Source organism: Canis lupus, chromosome 5 (assembly GCF_011100685.1).
Source record: "Canis lupus familiaris isolate Mischka breed German Shepherd chromosome 5, alternate assembly UU_Cfam_GSD_1.0, whole genome shotgun sequence".
NCBI classification, from domain to species: Eukaryota; Metazoa; Chordata; class Mammalia; order Carnivora; family Canidae; genus Canis; species Canis lupus.
This window is the reverse complement of record NC_049226.1, coordinates 46,979,439-47,005,265: the sequence shown is the minus strand read 5'-3', so window position 1 is coordinate 47,005,265 and position 25,827 is coordinate 46,979,439. Positions and strand designations below refer to the sequence as shown.

Here is a 25,827-nt window from a genome sequence, read left to right as displayed (position 1 = left end):
CAAGCAGGCTCCATTCTCAGTGCAGAGCCCAATGCAGGGCTCAATCTCACAATCCTGAGATCATGACCTGAGTGAAAGTCAAGAGTCAGACACCCAAATGACGGAGCCACCCAGGTCCCCTTTGAGCTTCCCTTTAAAATACTGGATTAAATATAATTTTAACAGTAGAGCTGAGGGTAGAGTGTGTGTAGGGAGGGAGAGCGATAAACTTGGTAAAAGAGATAAGACTCAGAGGACCTTGATGCTACCCCAAATTCCTCCCCTAAGTTTGGGCAAATCACATAACCTAAGTTTCATAAAGTTGGTAATAACACTGGCCTGTAAACTAGCAGGTAATTTCTCAATGGAAAATAATCACTTACAACATCAGTGCTTCCATTTACTTCTCATTATAATGGTGATGACAATATTGAAAGAATATTTAAAGGATTGACTATACTTGTGAGATGCTTAGAAATCCTTTGATGAAAGGCAATTACCAAATTCACATCCCATATGACTCCTTTGGTGTAAATTGAGATATCTGAAATGATTTATTTCCCATTCTATGTATGAGAATGAGAAAAGAAGGGAAAAGAATCTTTTCATACCCTTTTTAATATATTATATTCTCCCTTTCATTTAAGCCTTTGCTCTTTTGTGTTCAACATTCATGGTAGTCATACAATAATTCACTATCATGTATGGGTGAGTAGAAAGAAATATTACTCTGTTATATGTAGAGATATAGTTACCATGTGAAAGCACCTAAATATTCAATCCTTTGTTATTATTCACAACAAAACTGACCAAAACCTTAAGCAGTTATTGGACAACAGATGTTTTTTGTGTCAAAAGCCTCCTTATTAAAAGATTAACAAAGAATTAGCTAAAAAATTCTTACAGAGGTAAAGGAATATATTTGGGAATACTGACCCCAGAAGATAAATAGAGGTGAAATTGTCACTGGGCAAAATAAGAAATGACCTAAAATAATTTCATTCTCACATGAGTATTCTCAAAAATGAACAAGAAAACATTAATAATTATTTCCTCCCTCAGAAACTTTTATATATAATACATAATATATATATATACTTTATACATATATATGTGTGTCACCACACATGCATACACATAAAGAATATAAGTTAAATCCCTCTAAAATCTATCAAAAGGGATCACATAGTTTTATCAGAATTAAGTATGGGGAAAAGGTGGTATTTTACATATTTTTGTATTATTGTATTTTACAGCATAAAAATTAATAATAGATTTACAATGCTGCCTACCCTCCCCTTGAGATTCTATCACAATTACTTCTTTTTTTTTTTTTTAATTTATGATAGTCACACAGTGAGAGAGAGAGAGAGAGAGAGAGGCAGAGATATAGGCAGAGGGAGAAGCAGGCTCCATGCTCCGGGAGCCCGACGTGGGATTCGATCCCGGGTCTCCAGGATCACACCCTGGGCCAAAGGCAGGCGCTAAACCGCTGCGCCACCCAGGGATCCCTGCACAATTACCTCTTAAGTTTTCCCTGACACAGTCCACATTGCATTAAGGACTTTTCTACTCTATAGAACTATAGGACTTGAACATGCACCTCTAAAAACTTATGTTGAAATAGTCTATTTATATGTTTGTCTTTCCTCCCTGAACTAAGATATTTATGTCATTAGCAACTTCTCTGGGTTAAACATCCTTGTAGTTCAACAAAAATTAAAACCCCTAGCATATATAGCATCTGTTCATGTTTGAATCCCCAAAACCTGACACAGTGATGGGCACAAAAGTATTATACAAATCAATGATTTATTTAATTAATGTATTTTTTTTTAACTTAAAACTTCAGTCTCAAATTGAGGAATATATTTAATTCCCTTAATTTTTTATGAGCTTCCAAACCTGTTTAAGGTAGTTTAAATGCAGGTTCCTAAAAGATGTCATATTAACAGTCTTATCTCTAAGGTAGTCTTTTATATGGATCTATGTCTTAACAGTTCTGGAAAAATCTAAACTATATCTCTTCAAATACTGACTTTCCTTCATTCTTCTTTTCTAGACTTCATCTAGAAGTAATTTTAGACTTTCTAGTTCCACTTTCCAGATCTTTAAACTCTTATTTCTTAGTATTTCTTTTCTGTGTAGGGCATTTGGGCAATTTCTTCAGATCTATCTTCCAGTTGTCTAATTCTTTCTTCAATTGTATCTAATTTACTGTTTAATCCACCCATTGGTGTTCTGCTTTTCTTTTAAAAAATATTTTGATGAGTTTTGATGGGTAACTTTTAATTTTTACTTATTTAAACTTAAAAAAAATTTCTAGGAATAAGAGTTCTTGTTATCTTTTACCCAGACTTATCACTTATTTACATTTTGTCCTATTTGTTTTACCATTTCCTCATTCACTCGCTCACTGTAGTTCTTTCTTGAATTTCTTGTCCTCTTAAATCCATCTAGTTGAAAATATCTCAAATTGAAAATGCAATGAATACACCTAACATACAAAATATAGCTTAGCCTAGTGTACCTTAAACATGCTCACAACACTTACATTAATGTACAATTAATAAAGGGTCTTACTAATATCAGGCAAAATAATCTAACACAAAGCTTATTTTATAATAAATTACTGAATATCTTATGTAATTTGCTGAATGCTATACTAAAAATGAAAAACAGAATGGTTATATGGGTACAAAATGGTTTTAAGTATACCAGTTTTTCACCCTTGCAACTGGGTGGGGCTGATGGGGAGCTATGGCTCACTGTCACTGCCTGGCACCACAAGAGACTATCATATTGAATATCACTAGTCAGGAAAAGATCAACATTCAAAATTTGAAGTATGGTTTCTACTAAATATGTATTATTTTTGTACGATGATAAAGGAAAAAAATCTTAAGTAAAATCATCATAAATTGGGGGATCATCAATATTTTATATGTATAATCTTTTTTATAAGTCATTGAAAATAAGTTGATGATATCATATACATTTAACCATAAATATTTCGGTGTGCTTTTCTAAGAACAAAGACATTCTCTAACATAATCACAATGATCAAAATCAGGAAATTTTTCTAATATACAATTGACACATAAGGTATTAGTTTCAGGTATACAACATACCTGATTTGATATGCATATATACTATGAAATGATCATCACAATAAGTCTAGTAATGAACCATCACCACAGCTACAAAATTTTTCTCATGATGAGAACTTTAAAGATCTACCCACTTAGCAACTTTCAAATATACAGTATTTATGAAATGTAGTTACCATGTTGTATATTCTATATCCAGGACTACCTATAAAACAAATAATCCAATCAAGAAATGAGTAGAAGAGGGATGCCTAGGTGGCTCAGTGGTTGAGTATCTATCTGCCTTTGGCTCAGGGTATGATCCTGGATCCCAGAATCAAGTCCTATATCAGGCTCCCTGTCTCCCCCTCCTTCTGCCTATGTCTCTGCCTCTCTGTGTCTCTCATGAATAAACAAAATCTTTAAAAAAAAAAGAGAGAGAAATGGGTAGAAGATATGAACAGACATTTCTCCAAAGAAGACATACAAATGGCCAAGAGACACATGAAAAAATGAACATCACTTGGCATAGGGAAATAAAAATCAAAACCACAATGCGATACCACCGCACACCAGTATGAATGGCTGAAATTAACAAGCCAGGAAATGACAGATGTTGGCACGGATGCTGAGAAAAGGGAACCCTCTTACACTGTTGGTGGGAAAGCAAGCTGGTACAACCACTCTAGGAAACAGTATGCAGGTTCCTCAAAAAGTTGAAAATAGAGCTACCCTACAACCCAGCAATTGCACTACTGGGTATTTACCCCAAAGATACAAATGTAGTGATCCAAAGGGGCACTGCACCCCAATGTTTATAGCAGCAATGTCCACAATAGTCAAGCTATGGAAAGAGCCCAGATGTCCATTGGCAGATGAATGGGTAAAGAGGAGGTGGTATGTGTGCATATGTGTATGTATATAGTAGAATACTACTCAACCACCAAAAAAATTATGAAATCTTACCATTTGCAACAACGTGGATGGAACTAGAGGATATTATGCTAAGCACAATTGGTCAATCAGAGAAAGACAATTATCATATGATCTCACTCATGTGGAACTTAAGAAAGAAAACAGGATCATAGGGGAAGAGAGGAAAAAATAAAACAAGATGAAATCAGAGAGAGAGAGACAAACCATAAGACTCTTAATCATAGGAAACAAACTAAGGGTTGCTGGAGGGGAGGAAAGTGGGGGGGGGGAAGGGTAACTGGGTGATGAACATGAAGGAGGGCATGTGATGTAATGAGCACTGGGTAGTATATAAGACTGATGAATCAGTGACCTCTACCTCTGAAACCAATAATACATTATATGACAATTAACTGAATTTAAATAAAATTAAAAAAATAAACTTATTGAAAGCAAAAAAAAAAAAAATCCATCTATCAACAGTCCACAAAGAAATTTTATCACTTGTTCCAATATAGCCAATCCACACCTCTCTCCCTTGTCCCCAGTCTAGGATCCAGTCCTGGATCATTCATTGCATTTATTCATCCCACCTCTTTAGTCTTCCTTAATGTAGAGCTGTTCTTCAAACTTTCTCTTGTCCTTGAATTTTTCAAGAGTATAGGCTAGCTATTTTTGTAGACTACCTGCCAATTTGGGTTTATCTGATATTTTTCCATGATAAGCTTATGCATTTTTTTTTGGCATAAAACAGAGTGATGCTGTATTTTTTTGAGAGCCTGATAACTTGAGGTACATGATATTGGTTTGTCACAATATCAGTGATATGTATTTGATCATTAAGATATTCCCTACCAATTTTCTCCAGTGTAATAAATGAGAAGCCTTATATGTAAATACCTTGTTTCATATAAAACTGTCTCCTAGTACTTTATTTTTAAAGATTTTATTTATTCATGAGAGACACACACAGAGAGGCAGAGACACAGGCAGAGGGAGAAGCAGGCTCCATGCAGGGAGCCTGATGTGGGACTCGTCCCGGGACCCTAAGATCATGGCCTGTTCCAAAGGCAGGCACTCAACCGCTGAGCCACCCAGGCATTCCTCTCCTAGTATTTTATTTTATTTTTTATTTTTTGTAAAGATTTTATTAATTTCATGAGAGACACAGTGAGAAAGAGAGAGGCAGAGACACAGGCAGAGGGAGAAGCAGGTTCCATGCAGGGAGACTGATGTGGGACTAGATCCTGGGACTCCAGGATCACGCCCCGAGCCGAAGGCAGACGCTAAACTGCTGAGCCACCCAGGGACCCTCTCCTAGTATTTTAAAGAGCCACTAATGATTTTCAAATTCTGTCATTCGTTTAAATTTTTAGTTGGCATTTTACTCCAAGGAAGAGCTTTCCTTTTCCCTCTATTCACTTATTTATATCACTATGGAATCATGGAATTTTATTTTATTCAATGGATTATAACTGTTTCCTGTCATATATTTTGATGTTTAATTGTTCCAGATTTGTCAATGAACCATTCCCCTTTCACACTGCCTTCAGTATATCCTATATGTCCATAATTCTTTGATCTTCCTTACCTTCCAGCACAAACATCCTCTGCCCAAGGGCCTGGATATTGCTTTTGCTTCAGTGAGACTTGGCTCTTTTTAATGGACAATGGTATGTAGAAATCATGATCTGGGCACTGGATGTGTCTGTTGCTACTTATGTCATTGCTTATAGGCAATGGACAGAGCTAGAACAGAAAATACACTTCTCTATCTTTATATGTATATTTTTAAAAATCTGTGATTTCATATTGATACCTCTAATGCCAAGCCAACATATTTTAAATTCCTCTAACATTAAAAACCTAGCTCCCATTATCTGGAAAACACTTATCATTTGCTCAAGCCTAGAATACATAAAAACTAGTTTCTGAAGTGCTAACCTAGACCCCCTGCAAAGCAAATCTACTTACTAAGATTCAGTATTTGCATATTATTAATTGTAAAATGTACAAAAAAGTCATTCTACCAGGTGTTAACAGTATTTCTATATAGTTTTAAACTGCATTTTCCTGATGACTAACAAAATTTTTCCTTGCCATTTATGTAACTTTTTTAAAAAATTAAGTATTAGTTCAAGTTTTTGAACTAATAATTTAATAAGGTTTTTTTTTACTGTTCAAGTTATAAGAATTCTTCATATATTCTCAATATAAACTGTTTAAAATATGTCTTATAAATATTTTCTCCTATTCAGTGGTTTGTCAATTCATTTTCTTAAAGATTTTTTTAAAAAGATTTTGAGGCACCTGGGTGGCTCAGTGGTTGAGTGTCTGCCTTTGGCTCGGGTCATGATCACGGGGTCCTGGGCTCGAGTTCCTGAGCAGGCTTCCTGGGGGGAGCCTGCTTCTTCCTCTGCTTATGTCTCTGCCTCTCTCTGTGTGTCTCTCATGAATAAATAAAATCTTACAAAAACAATTTTTATTTATGTGACACAGAGAGAGGGAACAAGCAGCGGAAGAGGGAGAAGCAGGTTCCCTGCTGAGCAGGGAGCCAACGAGGGGCTCAATCCCAGAACCCTGGGATCATGACTCAAGCCAAAGGTAGATGCTAACTGAACCACCCCAGTGTCTCATTAAGATATATTTTTTAAGTACTCTCTATACCCTATGTGGGACTTGAACTCACAACCCTGAGATCCAGAGTTGCATGCTAAGGCAAGGCACCCTGACAATTCATTTTTAAAAATTTTAATTTTTACTTTAATTCCAGTATGGTTAACATACAGTGTTATATTAGTTTCAAGTATATAAAATAGTGACTCAACAATTCTATACATTACTCAGTGCTCATGAAGATGAGTATATTCTTACCTATTTCACCCATCTCCTTACTTACCTCCCCTCTGGTAACCATCTGTTTGCTCTCTATAGTTAAGAGTCTGTTTTTTTGGTTTGTCTCTTTTCCCCTTTGTTTAATTCCACATGAGTGAAATCATACAGTATTTGTCTTTCTCTGACTTATTTCACTGAGCATTATGCTCTCTAGCTACATTCATGTTGTTGTGAATGGCAAGATTTCACTCTTTTATGGCTGAATAATATTCTATCTATATCTATCTATCTACATATCTAGCTATTGTAAATAATGGTGCAGTAAATACAATTAACACAGGGGTGCATATATCCTTTCAAATTATTATTTTTGTATTCTTTGGGTAAATGCCTAATAGTGCTATTACTGGATCATGGGGTGTTTTTATTTTTAATTTTTTGAGGAACCTATGTACTATTTTCCAGAGTGGTTGCACCAGTTTGCATATCCACCAAATATGTACAAGAGCTCCTTTTTCTCCCCATCCTTGTTAACACATATTTGTGTTTTTTATTTTAGCCATACTGATAGGTGTGAGATGTCTCATAGTAGTTTTTATTTCATTTACCTGATAATGAGTGATGTTGAGCACCTTTTCATGTGTCTGTTGGTCATCTGTATGCCTTCTTTGGAGAAATGTCTGTTCATGTCTTCTGCCCATTTTTAAATTGGATTATTTAGGGGTTTTTGGTGTTCTACTGTATAAGTCTTTACATATTTTGGGTACTAACCCTTTATCAGATATATATTTGCAAATATCTTCTCCCATTCAGTAGGTTGTCTTTTAGTTTTGTTGATTGTTTCCTCTGTTATGCAGGAGTATTTAATTTTGATGTGGTCCCAATAGTTTTTGCTTTTGTTCCCCTTACTTCAGGAGACAGATCCGGAAAAATGTTGCCACAGCCAACTGCAGAAAAATCACTGCCTGTGCTCTCTTCTAGAATTTTTATGGTTTCAGGTCTCACATTGAAGTCCTTAATCCATTTTGAGTTTATTTTCATGCATCATGTAAAAAAAAGTGGTCCAGTTCTATTCTTGTGCATGTAGCTGTCCAGCTTCCCAACACCATTTTGTTGAAAAGACTTTTTCCCATTGCATATTCTTACCTCCTCTGTTGAAGATTAACTGACCATATAATCATGAGTTTGTTTCTGGGCTTTCTATCCTGTTCCATTGATCTATGTTTCTATTTCTGTGTCAGTACCATACTCTTTTGATTACTACAGCCTCGTAGTATAACTTGAAATCTGGAATTGTAATTATTTCCAGCTTTTGACAATTCATTTTCTTAATTGTGTCCTTTGATAAGCAGCATTGAATCTAAAGATCAACTGGGGAGAACTATTATTTTTACATTATCGAGACTTCAAATCCATAAACACGCCCCTATTTACATCTTTAGTTCCTCTACCCCTATTCCTTTATTAGGCTGAGATTTCTTAGAAAAATATGCTAGAATTTCTTCCAAAGAGGGGAATAATTCTAAAATTTGATAGTAGTAACCAAAATAGTCAACCAGGCAAATTAAATGATCCTCTGACATCTTTTGTTCGCTCCATCTCTGATGGCACGATAGCTGAGTCTGGGGACAATGATCAGTTGTCCCTATTGGACCAGCTATTACCCTTTTTATGGACAAAATCTTCAACTGGTGTTGGTAGAATCTACAGTACACCTCCAATCAAGAATCAAACAGATCTCTCAAAACCTCTCCCCAGAATTAATACCCTATAAATAAGGAAATCTTTCAAGGCATCAAGCCCATATATAAGATTGCAAGACGGGGATCCCTGGGTGGCTCGGCAGTTTAGCGCCTGCCTTGAGCCCGGGGTGTGATCCTGGAGTCCCAGGATCGAGTCCCACATCGGGCTCCCTGCATGGAGCCTGCTTCTCCCTCTGCCTGTGTGTCTCTGCCTCTCCCTCTCTCTGTGTCTCTCATGAATAAATAAATAAGTAAAATCTTAAAAATAAAAATAAGATTACAAGAGTCATTGCTATATCATTCCTTGCACTAGTCCCTGCAATACCCCTATTTTCCTGTGAGAAAACCCAATGTCCAATGATAAAGGTCTATCCAGGACCTCTGAGCAGTAAAGAACACTGTTATTCCCTCAGCACCTGACTTTTCCTAACCCCCTCATACTGCTGGCACCAACTGCCACTGAAAGCAAAACTTTTTATTATAATTGATCTTTGCAGTGCATTTTTTAGTATTCTAGTTGATAAAAGTATTTTTGCTTTCATTTGGGAAGGATGGCAATACACCCAGATAGTAATGTTCCAGGGTTACACAGAGAGTCCTTTTCACAAACCTTTAAATTGGATGATATAAAGTTTCCTGTAGGTTCTACTTTGTTACAATACACAGATGATTGCTTCTCTGCTGTCTTTCTCAAACCTCTTCACAGGAAGACAACATCTACCTGTTATAACTTTTGGTCTTTTCTACCTCTGAGACCAATAATACATTATATGTTAATTAGCTGAATTTAAATAAAATTAAATGATAAATGATAAATTCAAAAAACAAAAACTTTTGGTCTTGGGCAGCCCTGGTGGCGCAGCGGTTTGGTGCAGCTTGCGGCCTGGGGTGTGATCCTGGAGACCTGGGATCGAGTCCCACATCGGGCTCCCTGAATGGAGCCTGCTTCTCCCTCTGTCTGTGTCACTGCCTCTCTCTCTGTGTCTATGAATAAATAAATAAAATCTTTAAAAAAAAAAAAAAAAAACTTTTGGTCTTAAAGGGACATAAAAAAAAAAAAAAAAAAAAAAAAAAAGGGACATAAAATCTCCAAAGAAGGGATGCCTGGGTGGCTCAGGATGTGATCCCAGGTCTGGGGATTGAGTCCCGCATCAGGCTCTCTGTGAGGAGCCTGCTTTTCCCTCTATATCTCTCCCTCTCTCTCTGTGTGTCTCTAATGAATAAATAAATAAAATCTTAAAAAAAAAAATCTCCAAAGAAAAACTACAGTTGGCTCAAACCCAGGTTTGATACTTAGGGCATTTGATCTTGAAATAAGGACTACATTTAGATCCAGAATTCATGACATTCTCAACTTCCCAAAACCCAACCCAAAGCACCAATTACAAGTTTTTTTTGGCCAGGTAGCTGCTGTTGAAATTGATTCCAAACTTCTCGTATGATTCAATCTCTATATGCTTTACTTGAAAATAACAAACTTGACCCTACTATTTGGAAAGATAAGCTTTTGGGACTTTAGAGAAAAGCCTAATAAAGTCCCCTGCCTTCAGATGTCCTAATTATCAACTTCCCTTTGTATATGAAAGGGAAGGGAATAATACCCTTAGAGTACTCACCCCAAAACAGGGAGACCCTCATCAACTCATAGTGACCCTCCAGCTAACAACTGGACCCTGCAGCACAGGGATATCCACCTCACCTCAGAGCCATTCCAGCCACTGCCTTTGTGGATAAGGCAACTGAAAGAATAGTCAGGGGATCCCATCTTTGTGCCCTATGCATAAGAAGTCTTCCTTAATTCTCATTACACTCAACACTCTTTAGTCATTTTGTCTCCTATGAAACCCTCCTGTAACTGGTCCTCATACAATTCTTTTTCACTATAGTAACTTTAATCTGGCTATTCTCCACAAACATTTATACCAATAGCCAGTATGCCTTTAGGGTAGCTCAATACTTTGAAAATGTTATGGAAACAATGAGGTTTCCTTACCTCTGACGGGGATAAATTAAAAATGGTTCCTATGTCCAGACCTTATTAAATGCCATATTTTTGTTGGCCGCTCTGGCTATTAAGGTCCTGGGCATTCTAAACTTGACTCCCTGGACGCCAAAGGAAACCACCTTGCTGATATTTCTGCCAAAAATGCTGCTCTCAAGGAAATCAATAGCCAAACCTCTGTCATGGTCCAAAGGAATAGTGTCTCAAATGATAATCTTGAAAAACTGACCAGAGACATCCAACAATAGGCCCCGGAATAGGAAAAAAAAATTGGAAACCTAATAATTGTTCATTTGATAAAAAAAAAAAACTTGCTTGGACCAAATAACAATCTGGCCCTACCAGAAATTTTAAAAATTCCACTATTTACCACTGTACATGCATTAAATCATTGGTCTACTAACAAAATGATAGTGTTTATGAACCAATATTGGTGGGGAAATATTAGTGAGGTACCTATACCTCACTTGCCCCACCTGTCTAAAACACAACACAGGAAAATCTGTCTGCACGGCTCTCCAACACTTTACATTACCTCAAAGACTATTCAATTTTCACAAATGGATTTCATACAGCTTCCCCATCTAATGGATATAAATATGCTTTGGTCATGGTTTGTATGTTTCCTCATTGGACTAAAGTCTTCTTTTGTAGACTGGCTTCCCCCTCTTCTGTGACCAAAATTCTGTTAGAAAAAACTTATCCCTACTTGGTGAACCCCTCTTGAACTTCAGTGATTGGGGAGCCCATTTTATCAGTTAGATGCTTTAACAAGTCTGCTGTTTGGCTAGTTTTACAACACTTTTACTGTGCATCCAATCATCAATCCCCAGGGTCAGTCCAACACACTAGTGGCACTAGTAAGACTCAATTGACAAAATTTGTAGAGACCCTCTAAATTGGCCTAAAGACTCAATTGGCCTAATGCACTGCCTTTATTACTTCTAAATCTCAGACCTGCTCCCTTGGGAACTCATAGACCTTTCACTGTTTGAGACAGTCACAGAAAATCCAGTGCACTTGGTTCCTGATTCCTTTGATCCACAGTTGGTAAAAGGAGATATATTTCAAGATTGTAAAAGCCTAATTGTTTCTATTAAAAGCAACCATGCTTTGGTAGAGTGATCTTTTCACAGTGCACTCCCAGGAGACAACGACCTTAAGCACCACACCTTGCAACTTGGGGATTGAAAGACTCCAAGAGTCCAGAAAGACTCTCTTCAACTTTGCTGGAAAGCTCCCTACCCTGGACTGTTAGCCAACCCTTTTGCACCACACCTAAGGGAATGAACTCTAGGATTCATATGACACATCTAAAGAAAGCATCAAACTCTGACTGGACCCGAGCCCTATATGATCTGAAAGATTTACTGGAATTGAAACAAGTAACATCTGATGACAGAGTTTTCACAAGATGTCTGGACCAGGCCTGTTGAAAGGTTCAGGATTCACGGAAGTCTCTCTTTTCCATCTGGACTATTAACTGACTCTGGATTTTTGTCCAAAATTCATGGTTTCTGAATTTTCAACTTTACCATATTATTAACAACACACTTGGTTCCAACAAGTTCTTTTGAGATAATATTTTTTAAAAAGTCTTTGAAGTTTTGCTCTTTCACAAAAAGTTAACCAGCTATTGCTTCATGTTTATACTGACACGGTTTCTTCTCAAATGCACTGGGTTAATCCTTTCCATGTGCTCTTGCAGTCATCGCTGTTCTGCTTTCGTGACCGATTTAAGGAGGGACTTCCAGGAGGCATACATGACTCTGGGTTTGCCTCTGTAAGGGAAACTTTTCTCTCCTAAGTTGGAATAAGTGCCAATATTTTTAGTTGGCTACTTTCAGATCTAGGATCCTGGTTTAGAACCATCCAACAATTTGGAATTGTCCCCTTACTTTTGAATCTGTACCTGCTGACTGTCAAATCTTTGTAAAACAAAAACAAAAACAAAAACAAAAAAAAAACCCGAGGTACCCGATAAGATGATCTTCAATGCTTACAATCTTGATAAATACGGACTACAGAGGGGAACTGCCTGAAAGTTCTCCCAATACCCCTCCTTGTTACTCAAATTTTACCTCAAAAGGTTTCCAGTTTGTACAATTTGGCTCCACAGTGGAACAGGACAAGCAGGAAAGATCCGTCCTGGCACTAAGTGGCAAAAAGGTCACTGACCAGAAAAATCTGACTCTTCATCAGCGATGTGTTTGGACAAAGATCTCGACCAAAGGGAGGAAATGCGAAAATTAATAAAGGGGAAACTTCACTGGAGTGGAGTAGGGAGGAGAGAGGGGGAGGCTCAACGGGGAATTTATACCACTGAACGTCAATTCTAGGAAGAACTGTCAATCACAGACCCCGACAGAAGAATTTCAACAGGAAAGAGTCGTTAATCACAGCTCCCAATAGGGAAAGATAAACACTGCATCTCCTACAAAATAGAGGCCACCCTGCAACTCAGCCAAGGAGAAATCGTCACCACCTTTGACCTCAACGGACTGTTCTCCCACCGACTCTGGGTCACCCTACCCCCTCCCAACGTCTTCCTCCTTCTCCATAAAATAGCTCCTCTACTTTGTTGGACTTACCTGTGGTTTTGCCATACCTTGCACGCAGTGGATTGCACGGCTTGGTTAGCCCCCAGTAGGCCCATCTTTGCTAGGAAAATAACGGACTGTTATTTTTAAGGACAACTTAGTTATCTACTCTCCTTGCTCAAAAAAGCGACCCAGGAAACAGCAATGGGGTGGGGGACGGTAGATACCTACGGCATTTCGACATTCAGGAAAGCACCACCGCCGGATAGAAGGAACCGAGCAGCCTCTTCCTAAAGCGGAGAACCTTCGCGGGGGTTAAAAACTGGCGCCTGAAAAGCGCGGGCCTCGCGGGCGCCAGTGCCGGTGTCACACGCAAAGTGGCCCGCTGGAAACACCGTCTCGGCTTCGAGGGATCCGACGATAAGGGGCGGGAGGGAGGAGAGAAGAGTCTAGTTAAGGACCTAGGACCTCATCCGGTCCCTGCCAGTGCAACACAGCGCCCTCCTTCCACTCCGGCCATTCCAGACCCCGACAGACGAGCGGCACAGCAGTCGGTCCTCTCCGGATTTACGTCCGGCGATTTCTACCCGGACTGTTTGGGGAGGTGCTCCGCCTCTTATTTCCGGTGGCGGAGAGGCGCAGTTGCCATGGTGATTCAAGGAAAGGCCGAGGTCGGTCCGGCTGCTGGTGCGGGGACCGTGGAATCCTTGGAGGGAACTGGCCGCGCTTCCTCGCGTGTGAGCTGGAATGAGGTAGCAGACGGCTCGCTGTCTCTGTCTCGGCGCCGCACCCCGCCTCGACTTTTTTTTTTTTTTTTTTTTTTCTCTCTCTCAGCTGCTGCTTTTACTTCTCTGTCATACTAACGCCGCGGTCGCGGTTGTGGTGCTAAGAGACATCCCGGAGCACAGAGAGGTTGCCCGAGGCGAGCCGCGAGCCTGTTTCACCGTGCGGGGCCGGCGCCTGGGCGCCGCTGCTTTCACTTGGCCCTTCAGAAGCCGTGGGCGCTGGCGAACAGTTTATTTTTCTTGCTATTGTGTGGCGGGTTATTTATGGAGCGGTTTGCTGCAATGTGCTCTCGGGGCTCCCGGCGGGGGGGGGGGGGGGGGGGGCGGGGGGGCCCCTGTTGCGGTCTCGGGCTGGAGTTTTAAATGAAGGAGGTTTCCAAACCTGAGGGGTGCAGTTATATATTTATTGAAGCTTCCGTTTAGTCTCTCGTCACACACACACACACACAAAAGGGGAAAGCATAGAATTCTGGAACATTTTTCTACTGTGGGATTTCCATGGGAGGGAATCCCCTTTTTTTGCAAAGAGTTATTTCGAGGACGGTCCAAAAAATAAATAAATAACTTAAAAGTTGTTTGCAAATTTGTTGCAAAATGAACACGTATTCTTCCTTTCTTTTCGGAACAGTTCCCCACCCCCCCCACCCCCCGACCCCCCGACCCCCTGCCACTTTGGTGAGGAGCTGCGTGCACGCATATGTGTTTAAAACTGATGCTTAATTACAGTGATATCAATTTGCAGGAAGCAGACTGTGACACCTCATCCCTATGGGGTCCTTCTAAATCTGGTGTAATATGAAAGTGTCAGGCAGGCAGTCTGTGTATTATAAATAGGGTACTTCATCCATGATAAGCGATTATTATCTTTCTTTCCCAAGTGTAAAAGACCTATATAATTCAAGAAGGTGCAAGTGATTTAGGCCTCCTGAGTAAGAATCCAATGAGTCCTGAAGGGGACCCTACCTGTGTCGTCTTATTGTTGAACTTGAAATATTCAATTTATTAGGTTGGAATGTATTTTTAGAAGTCAAAGCTGGGTAAAATAATGTTGGAAGCTGTTAGACCACCAGCACAATTTAGTGCCTCATAGCTAACTGTTGTACAAGAAGCCTTCATTCACTTTAATAAAGAAGAAACTGTTATCAAAATTTACTGCCTCTTGATACTTAACCGCTAGCTGGGTGACATCTCTGTCCCTCAATTTCCTTACCTGTAAAAGGGACAAAAGATACCTGACCGCAGTGCTAAGGATGCATTAAGATATAGGATAGTTCTTTAAGCCTTATGAGATGAGGTGCTATGTAACCCCACGCATTATTAGTAACAAATGCAGTAAAATCTCAGGATAATGCTATAAATAGGATCCAAAAAAATTCATTCAAAATGTGCGCCTGCATTATTGAGATGTTGGTGAAATGACCTGGTTGATACTGCTGAGGTGATGGCCAACTCCCAGTCACATGACATTCAAATTCTCATTATTGCTGCTGTTCCACTCTTTCAAAGTTTATTTAGCACTTATGTGCAAGGCACTGTTTGTATGCTTTACACATATTAAATCCTCATGACAACCCTATGAAGACTTAACTTACTGTCCTCTCTCTTTAGAAGATTTTATTTATTTAACTGAGAGAGAGTACAAGAACAAGAGCAAGCACAAGTTGGGAGGAGGGCAGGAGAGGGCAAAGCAGGCTCTCCGCTGAGCTCAATCCCAAGACCCCAGCATCATGACCTGAGCTGAAGGCAGATGCCTAACTGACTGAGCTGCCCAGGTGCCCCAACTTACTATCCTCTTATTTTGAGAGTATTGCTGTGTGCTTTGCCTTTGCTCTATGATACTTCTTTTGCATTTATATTACAGCTTTGCTTTGGCTTTATTCTTGTTCTCCTATATATATTTTTTCTATATGTATTTCCACTCAGTTGATTTTTATGTTTCTATATACTAGATATTTGATATATACATGTATATTTATATATATGTATATATAAACTGGCAAAGTCTTATTATAATTTAGCATATAATAATACAACTGTATGCATATTATGTCTTTTTTCCACACATATGAAAACTTTAACGCTTTGATTCCCCTTCCCCCCCATTTGAATGGCAAGATAACATTGACATTTTAGGGGATTAACACTGACTAAAATTTTTAAATCCTTTTCTAATAGAATGGCCATCAGTCCAGGAAGAGATGCATCTTTCTCCAGTCAGAAGTCAGCGCTTTCAGAAAGTCCTCGAACAAAGAGATTTCCACTAACTGAAGAAGAGATATTTTATATGAATTGTAGAGCTGCCTACTTAACTGTTTTTAAAAGCAGCTTAGAAAACATTATTTCTAAAGAACAACTTTACTTGGGTAAATTTTTCCTTAAAATATATGTATTTTGCCTTGTTTGTTGAAAGTTAATAGATCAGAAAGACAGGAGTAAGAATTACATTGTTACATCATCCTAATTTCTTAGGGAAGCTTGAGCAGTGGAACTACATTATGCTTTTGTGCATTTTATATATTCATATATGCTGGTAGCTTCAAAATAAAACATTCAGTGTTTATACAGACTAGATTAGTATTTTTAGAGCTTCTATCAATTACTTGCTTAAAAATATTTTTTAAAAAATTCTTATTTGGTAACTTGAGATTTATAATAGAATTTTTTTTTAAAGATGTTATTTATTTATTCATGAGAGACACAGGCAGAGGGACAGTCAGGCTCCATGCAGGGAGCCCGATGTGGGACTCGATCCCAGGACTCCAGGATCACACCCCCGGCCAAAGGCAGGCACTAAACCACTGAGCCACCCAGGGATTCCCTATAATAGAATTTAAAACACTTGGCATCTGAATCACTGACCTGAATTCGACCTATGCTGGGGAAAATGTAAAGAATATATAAAAATGGGTTGAATGATTATAAAAGATAAATATTAGGAAATAAGTAAAATTTTGAAAGAGTGTTGGCTTTTTGTTTGTTTTTAGTGGGTGGAGAAGTTGGAAGTTGGGTCTTTTTTTGCTTCTCTTCATGGTTTCTAAAGAAAATTTAGAATTTTCTAAATTTCTCTGGTTGCAAGCATCCCTCAACCCAACGAATTTTGTCCTTGCTAGGTATACCAAGTGACTTAGAGGTCTTTACTCTCAAGAGAATGTAAACAATACCAGATAATACTGAATACTCATGTCAGTTTCATCAAGGCTAATAACTTTATGAATGGAGAAACAGTTATTCTGCCAACTGTTACAAGCGATTTCCTTAAAGAAAAATTCTGACATATTTTTGCAATAATGTCTCGGGTTAGTATGCAATAAGATATCATTTGAGGAAGTCCATATTGGGGAATATGAAAATTGAAAAGATTAAAATTTATATTTTATTATAAACTATAATTTTAGGTTTTTAAAAATTCTTTTGAAAGTAGTCTGAGATCATGAATCTCCTGTTTAAAAGTTTAGCCTGACTTTCATTATTATGGCATTTAGTTTGCGAATCAATGAGTATACGAATTACTAAGGTGCTCTCAGTCTTAGAGAATTATCTGGATTATTCAGTGTTTATCTCTTTAGTGTGTAATAATTGAGTTCAGATAATGTAGAGTTTTATAAAGTAGAGTGAAGCAGTGATATTTTTCTTATTACTATGTCTTTCATCTGTATCTTTCTGCCACTTATGCATATAACATATGCTTTGACTTTCCATTTCAAGGTTGGATAGAACAGTACCATTACTAGAGGTTTATAGTTTCTTTTTTTTTTTTTACTTTAACTTATAGATAATACAGGTACTATAGACTCATGTCAAAGCTTAAAGTAAACCCTAGCAAAAGATTGGTATTTTGGTGTAAGCCTTTAAACATTTATAGTTACATGTTTTTACTATTATTAGACATAATAATGGGCACCAAGTAATTCTAAAAGTAGAAATTTAGTTAGATTAGTAATTACTAAGTTATACCTGTTTCTTAGATATGACACTGTCTACTTACTGAGTACATGTTTAGGCATAATCCATTTTATTCTGAGAAAGTTGTTTTGTAATTAATAGTATATTTAAAAACTGTTTTTGTTTTTTTGGGAGGGGGAGCAGGAGAGGGAGAGAGAATCTTAAGCAGGCTCCATGCCCACCACAGAGCCCAATGTGGGGCTTGATCTCACAACCTTGAGATTATGACCTGAGCCGAAATTGAGGTTTGGATGCTTAACTGACTGAGCCACCTGGGTGCCCCAAACCCCATTTTTGTTATTGAACATAGCATCAAGTGTATGCTGACTGCCACTTGTGGGAAAGAGTTACACACCCATTTTCCCAAAGCTGTACAGAAAATAACATTTTCTTTTTTTTTCTTCTAAAGATTTATTTGTTTTAGAGAAAGAGTGCATGAGTAGGGGGAGGGGCAGAGGGAAAGAATCTTCAAGCCTACTCCCCTCTGAGTATGGAGCCAAATGGGGCTTGATCCCATGATCCATGAGATCATGACGTGAGCTGAAACCAAGAGCCAAACACTTAACCTCTTTCTTTCTCTTTCTTTCTTTCTTTCTTTCTTTCTTTCTTTCTTTCTTTCTTTCTTTCTTTCTTTCTTCCTTCCTTCCTTCCTTCCTTCCTTCCTTCCTTCCTTCCTTCTTTCTTTTCTTTTTTCTTTTCTTTTCTTTCTTTTCTTTCTTTCTCCTTCCCTTTCTCTTTCTTTCTCTCTTCCTTTTTTTTTTGAGTAATCTCCAGCCCTAATGGGCTCGAACTCATGACCCCCAGATCAAGAGTTGCATGCTCCACCCACTGAGCCAGTCAGGCACCCCAGTATTTTCTTTCACATGGACTTTGACTTCAAATCATGACTTCATTTAGGCCGTACTTGTATTTTTACCTTTTATTATATATATATTTTTTAAGATTTTATTTATTTATTCATGAGAGACACAGAGAGAAAGAGAGAGGCAGAGACACAGGCAGAGGGAGAAGCATGCTCCATGCAGGGAGCCTGATGTGGGTGGGACTCGATCCTGGGTCTCCAGGATCAGGCCCTGGGATGAAGGCGATGCTAAACTGCTGAGCCACCCGGGCTGCCCTATTCTTATCTTTTAAAGGATGGAGGTTGGCTGGAGATCCTAAAAACACATGTATCTTTTCCCTGATTCTCATAATAGCTGAATTATGGAATTGTCCATTTTTTTTAAGATTTTATTTATTTATTCATGACAGACAGAGAGAGAGAGGCAGAGACATAGGCAGAGGGAGAAGCAGGCTCCATGCAGGGAGCCTGATGTGGGACTCAATCCCGAACTCCAGGATCACACCCTGGGCTGAACGCAGGCGTTAAACCACTGAGCCACCCAGGGATCCCCCCTGGAATTGTCCATTTTTATGCTAGACAAAATACTTACCTTTTGTTCATTCCTAGGGCAGTGTGGTAATCGGGGCTTTTGTCTACATCCAAAATAAACCTTTGGAAATAAAAAGAACTTATATTATCTCCATTGCTAGAAGTTTCCACAAAGGCTTTCTAGGTGTAATTTCTGTTAGCTCTATTAGCTCTAAATGATTGTCTTGTTTCCTTTTCTCTAACCAAAGTTTAAATTGTCTAGGTATGCTGTACTGTCATAATCTGGAGGATGGGAACATTTCTCTTAGTCTGTGGACTTCTAATCTGTTACTGACCATAAATCATGACCTTGGGTAGAGATTTTATACTTCAAGTGTGGACTTCTGTTTAGATTATAAAATTTAGGAACCAAAAAGTTTGAGTCTTGAAAAAAACAAACACCCCTGTATTCTCATACACAATGAATGTTCAATATAATGGACTCACAAATGTCTGTATTTATTACCTTGCTCTAGTTTCTATTTCCTTGAGGGTATTTTTAAAAATTGTTTTATATATATTAGTCCTTATTCGTTATATTGTAGACTATCCAGATTATCATTTTTTTAGTGCTAGTTGATAATGCCCAGATCTTGTAAAATCTTACCTAAGATAGTTAGAAATGCCCAATATAAAGTTTTATAATAGAAGTTGGTAGCATAGTTCAGGACAGTTATACCTTTAAAATTTTATTACTTCCTTCCTCTGTGCTTAGGAAATGTAATCACTGATTCATTTTAGATGGTGTTATATCTTAATATGTACAGATTTGTTTATGTGCAAACTACCAATTTACTTCTTTTAAACTGTACAGAATACAGTTATTTAAAACCATCATATTTTAGTGTGTATGACATACAAATAGCTTTTCTCACATCGTAATTTGTTGCCATTCACATATATAAGGACATGCCTTTTAAAACAAGAATATCTCATGAATAACTTGTTATAAGACTTTTAAAGATTCTGGTTAAAAATCCAGAGTAATTTAACCATTGCATCTCCATAATAGCCTTCTCTCAAACTATATTGACATTCTTGATTTTTAGCAAGGCTATAACTGCTCATAGATAAATTTTGTGCATGTATTTGACTTTTGTGACATGATTAATATTCTTGAAACCTTACTATCTAGCAATAATGAACATTTTAGATATCATGACTTGTTGGCAATAATTTTCTCAGATTAATGATTTCCTCATTTCATTAAGGTATTTGTTAGGCCAGGAAAGGTAATAATTTATGCTTTTTGTGGTTATTCTTAGGTATTCAAAACAATTAAGTAGATGGTGGTTTTTAATCTTTTTTTTTCTTCCAAGCACTTTTACAAAGTAAATCAGATGTTATAGTTAATGTAGGTTGAGAACCAACTGTCAGAATAAGAAAAAATGTATTTAATTCTGGCATTAATAGATCAAGAATCTGTATCTGGTAACATATGTATTTTTTTCATTTTTGAAAGTCAGGCATGCATTGATATCAGTAGATTATCAACCCCAAAGGTGTGTGCATGTACTTCTGTATTATATTGTAATGTATAATGATTTAAAGAAAAAAGACACTTAGATACCAATTTCAATGTTACAATAACAAATAATACTTGTTTTATTGGGCAGCTCTACAGCATGCAGGAAGAAATCCATCCCAAAAAACCATTAATAAATATTGGACTCCTCAAACTGCCAAACTGAATTTTGATGATTTTTGTATAATTTTAAGGAAAGAAAAACCTACTTCAAAAGCAGAACTACTAAAATCATTTAAGCAATTAGATGTAAATGATAATGGCTCTATTTTACACACTGACCTTTATAAACTTCTAACAAAGGTAAGATTTGTGAAACAGTTTTATAATATGCAAATTGCTAGTAAAACTATTTGGAATCTAGCTTTAGCTACCAAGGCCACATTAAAAATAACTATTTCATTGGCAGGTGAAATGAATCACATACATGTTGTTTATAAAGTACTTAAGGATCCTTCTGGATGAAAGGTGCTTTGTAAATAAAACATAAAGTATAAAATTGAATCCATGTTGCAATCCCATTGTGTTCCTTTGCAATTATTTGCTGCCCAGAACTTTTTGTAATTCAAGAATAGGTTCATATATGTAAGTAAAAGAGAAACAAAGTATAAATGGGATTGGGAATCCATTCTGATTCTTGATAAACTGTGAGAAATTATCATTACCCTAAATTCAGTCGTAATATTATTACTGGATATATGATATATATTGTTGAAATTTAGTAAACTGAAGTTTATACTTTTACAAAATTTAATAGAATCATGAGATTTTATTTTATATAGGTTTCATTCTTGTTTGACATAATACTCATTCTGAGATTTATAATGAAACTATATATTCAAACTGACTTGTAGAAAAGATTAAAATGAATTTCCACTCTCCCTGTTCCCCCACGTAACAAAGTGATATTCATGTTGCTTTAAAATAAATTTTGTTTTTTCAGAGAGGTGAGAAGATGACTCCAGAAGAAGTAGATGCTATAATAAGTTTGGCAGATGTAAATGCTGATGGCAAATTTGACTATATCAAGGTACGTCAGTTCATGTTAATGTAAATTTGTATACCGTGTAGGAGAAGAGTTTTTATTTTTATTTTTTTATTTTTTTCAGACAAAACAGACTTTCTTTTTTTTTCTTTTTTTTTGTGTTTTGCAATTTTATTTATTTTATTTTTTTAATAATAAATTTATTTTTTATTGGTGTTAATTTGCCAACATACAGAATAACACCCAGTGCTCATCCTGTGAATTTTTAAAGGGGCACATCTTTTTAATATTGGCAGTGACACACTGAATATGTTGTGTAGAAATTGTACCTGAAATTAAATCTGAAGAGTATTGTAATCGGATGACTGTATTTGAAATAATAAAGGTAAAATACATGCATGTGCTCACACACAGCAGACACACACTAAAACATAGAGACTCTTCAGGAATATACCTTTTCTGGGGTGGAAGAATCATAAAAAATCATTTAGAAAAAAACTCAAGTCTACACATGTCTTATAAAAAAATAATAAATCACCTCTCTTTGTGTAACATTTTATTTTCACTCAGAGTATGACCTCCTCATTGAATCGTGGCTGCATTTCACTAGGTCACTTGAGGGTGGTCAATCTGATTCAAGAAAATAAAATGAGTAACCAAGTTCAATAGGAAATATATGCCATCTATCAGTCTATCCCTTGCCTACTAATGTGCATTTGCCTCTTCGTAGATGTATGATTGAATGTTTCACCCACTGGACTACTTTTTTATTTCCTGTAGTTTTGTAAAGTATATATGACAACCAATGAGCAATGTCTCAAAACTACTGTGGAAAAACTGGAGGTTGATAGTAAACTGAGGCGTCAACAGTTTGGAAGCCACATTGAAGGATCCCCTGAAAGGGACCCATCACCAGTACCAAAACCATCGCCTAGAACCATAAGAAAAACTGATCAGGAAACATTCTCAAATAAAGGTATTTACTTTTGACACTAAGGATTTCTTGATCAAGAATGAACAGTCATATTTGGGGATATTTTTCTACTATCTTAATGATAAATGAGAATCCAACTTTTGTTAGCTACTATTTCTAGACTCTCAGCTATAAAAATCTATTGAAGTAAAAATTTTATTATGGAACTTGACCTGGCTATGCTTATTATATTTTGTTAAAACTAAAATTTTAGGGTAAGAGTGACATGTTGAAATATAGAACCTTATTAGTAGCCAATATATTAGGGACCATTAAAGTCTGATAAATATGAAACTTCTAACTTTATTTCAATAGGAAGAACAAAAAGAAGGAAATTAATGCACATGTAGTTTTTTGCTACACTGTTTAGAAACAGACTTAGTATTGACAACTTTTCATAATGTGAGACCAAATAACTATTACTTGTTACAGGTGATACTAGGAGTTCTCTACTGGCAGCAACCAGAAAGTTCAAAACATCTGTTTCCTGTACAATTACCATGGATGTTAATAGCAACCGAAACTCAAAGTTAACTGAGCCAGATTCAATAAAGGTATTGTATTTTATGTATGTATGTATATATATATATATATATATATATATATATATGTGTATATATATATATATGTGTGTGTGTGTGTATATATATATATATATATATATACACACACACATTTTTTTTTTAAGATTTAATTTTTTTATTTGAGAGAGTGCATACATGAACAGGGGAAGGGGCAGAGGGACTGGCACTCTCCCTGCTGAGCAAGGAGACCTGACTTGGGGGTGAATCCCAGGACCCTGAGATCATGACCTGCCTGAGCTGAAGTCAGACACTTAACCAACTGAGCCACCCAGGCTCCCCAAAGGTAGAGTATTTTAAATTAATAGGTAAGACTTTTTCTAAAAAAAAATTTGACATTAAGTTTATAAGTAACTATTTGGTGTCTACAGAGAACCAGTAAAGTTTGTGAATAATTCTCTTGAGATATTTCTCTGGATTACAGCATTTCTACCTATAAGTCTATTTTAATAATACTAAAGTAAAAATGATGAATAAGAATATTATTAAAAGGTCTTTAGTTTGAAAATGATGATCCTTTAATTTTTGAACCTGAAGAATTATCTGATCATGTACTTTGCCAAGCAATTTTTAAGTTTTGTTTAACAAATATTTTCCATAGGTATTTCTTATAAATAAATCATTCATTCAATATCAATTCCTGTGAGAGAAAGACAACAAAGTCACTTTGCTAAGTCAATATTTGTGGAGTGTTAATATTGATCTTCTTCCTTTGTTTTCCCTTTTTAGACTCAACCTTTACTAGTTTTCTTTCAACAGAAAATAATAGCTACAGAAATATAAAACATTAACTGGAAACTGCTAGGATACATTAAAAATGTGTACCTAGAGACCTCTGTAAAAGGGGGAAAAATGGTTATGACCACATACTGTAACTGCTGTTAGAAAACTGAACTGATTGTTCTCAAGGGCTACATTTTTGTTTCAAATAACAACTCTGTATTTGTTATTGAACTCTGAAGTCCCTTATATCTTTAAATTGCTAGAGAGTGACATTTGTTCTATATTAAAATTTTAAAACATTATCTCCAAGGAATTTTGTTCAGACTGTTTAGGAATCTCTACACCCTAAGCAATTTCGTGTGCATGTCCAAAATGTTCACACACAATATTTAGTGTTCTGACAATATTATTTTCCACCAATGAAAGCTTTCTGTATTTTGCAACTAAGTTAAATGCTCATAAAATTAACTTAGTTAAATAATTGTGGGTTACCTAATTCAAAAGTATAAACAAATAATTTTACCCAGTGTAAAGACAAAAATATTAATATGGATTATGTTAAAATCGTAATAAGGCTTTTTCTGTTTCGTGCTCCTGTTAATTGGGCCCTTACCAATACAGTTTCTTTCTTTCTTTTTTTGATCTATACAATTTCTTAATGTAGTTCAACTCAACAAATATTTATTAAAAAGGTAATATATGCCAGCTATTTTGCTTAGTATAAAACATGTATATTATATTAAAAAATAAAAAATTTACTTGACTTTTAATATTATACCAAGGTAATCCAGCATAGTATTTCATTTATTCAACAAATATTTATTGACTGGTAACTGTGCCAAGCACTGTTTTAGAAGCTGATTAAGAGCTTTAACCTTAGATGCTGATTAAGAGCTTTGGTTAAATCTTAGCTTTGTCACATAGTATATTAACTGTGTGATCTTTGGTAAGTTAGTCAACAATCCTTCTGAGTCTCAGTTTCCTTATCTATAAATTGAGAATAATTATGCTTAGTGTGTTTTTGAAAGATTTAAATCATCTCACATGTATTAAGCATTTAGCACAGTGCCAAGAACATAGTAATAATCACTTTAATAAGTAATATTGTTACTAATATTATTAGAGAACTAAGAAATAAGTGTAGATATTTATATGGTAATGATATGATGAAAATATAAAGAACTTATACTATATATGTTGTATATGGAGACCTCAATTTAGAGAGACTATCTGAAAAGCTGATAGAGACATCCTGATATGAAGTGATGCCAGCTCAGCCTAGGTTAGTAGGCTGAACATAATAAGGAAGGGACAGATTTTTTTTTTCCTAAAGATTTTATTTACTTATTTGAGAGAGAGAGAGAGCACAAGCAGATGGAGTGGCAGGCAGGGGGAGAGGGAGCCTGACTTGGGGCTCGATCCCAGTACCTTGGGATCGTGGACCTGATCCGAAGGTAGATGCTTAATGGTTTAACCGACTGAGCCACCCAGGCTCCACAGAAGGGACAGATCTCACAGACAATGCCACAATTAGTCTATAGGCCGTAGTGATTGTGTAACAAAAGACAACATTTTGCATTTAAGACTCAAGAAGCATGGAATGGTGCTGATGACAAGTAGGAATTAAGTAAAAGATACTAGAAGAATTTAATGATTAAAAGAAGATGGCATAGTGTCTACTTTTAAATTCTGTGGCTTTCATATAAAATTTAGCATTTTGGAAATACTTCATAATCTTCATATTACTTACATAATTTACCTGACTTTTTATATCCTATTTCTTTTTTTTTTTTTTTTTAT

At 36.5% G+C, this 25,827-nt stretch overlaps 2 protein-coding genes across 9 annotated transcripts in view; one reads left to right on the top strand and one right to left on the bottom strand.

Annotated features, from left to right (window-relative positions):
• Positions 1 to 13,698, bottom strand: part of ITGB3BP (integrin subunit beta 3 binding protein) — a 70,640-nt gene extending 56,942 nt beyond the window's left edge. For 2 of the 7 annotated variants that reach the window (XM_038537298.1, XM_038537301.1), the window contains exons 1-2: positions 13,334 to 13,698; positions 13,154 to 13,223 (exon numbers count right to left, since the gene is read on the bottom strand). In XM_038537298.1, coding sequence (XP_038393226.1) covers positions 13,154 to 13,223; positions 13,334 to 13,346 — 83 coding nt within the window. In that variant the 5' untranslated portion in view covers positions 13,347 to 13,698. Of the gene's footprint in view, positions 1 to 13,153; positions 13,224 to 13,329 lie in introns of all 7 variants that reach the window. The other 5 variants (XM_038537296.1, XM_038537297.1, XM_038537303.1 and 2 more) reach the window with 5 other exon arrangements.
• EFCAB7 (EF-hand calcium binding domain 7) overlaps positions 13,609 to 25,827 on the top strand; it is a 47,330-nt gene continuing 35,111 nt past the window's right edge. The window contains exons 1-6 of one of the 2 annotated variants that reach the window (XM_038537290.1): positions 13,609 to 13,854; positions 16,063 to 16,250; positions 20,857 to 21,068; positions 21,709 to 21,795; positions 22,531 to 22,726; positions 23,156 to 23,277. In XM_038537290.1, coding sequence (XP_038393218.1) covers positions 13,850 to 13,854; positions 16,063 to 16,250; positions 20,857 to 21,068; positions 21,709 to 21,795; positions 22,531 to 22,726; positions 23,156 to 23,277 — 810 coding nt within the window. In that variant the 5' untranslated portion in view covers positions 13,609 to 13,849. The remainder of the gene's footprint in view (positions 13,855 to 16,062; positions 16,251 to 20,856; positions 21,069 to 21,708; positions 21,796 to 22,530; positions 22,727 to 23,155; positions 23,278 to 25,827) is intronic. The other variant, XM_038537289.1, reaches the window with a different exon arrangement.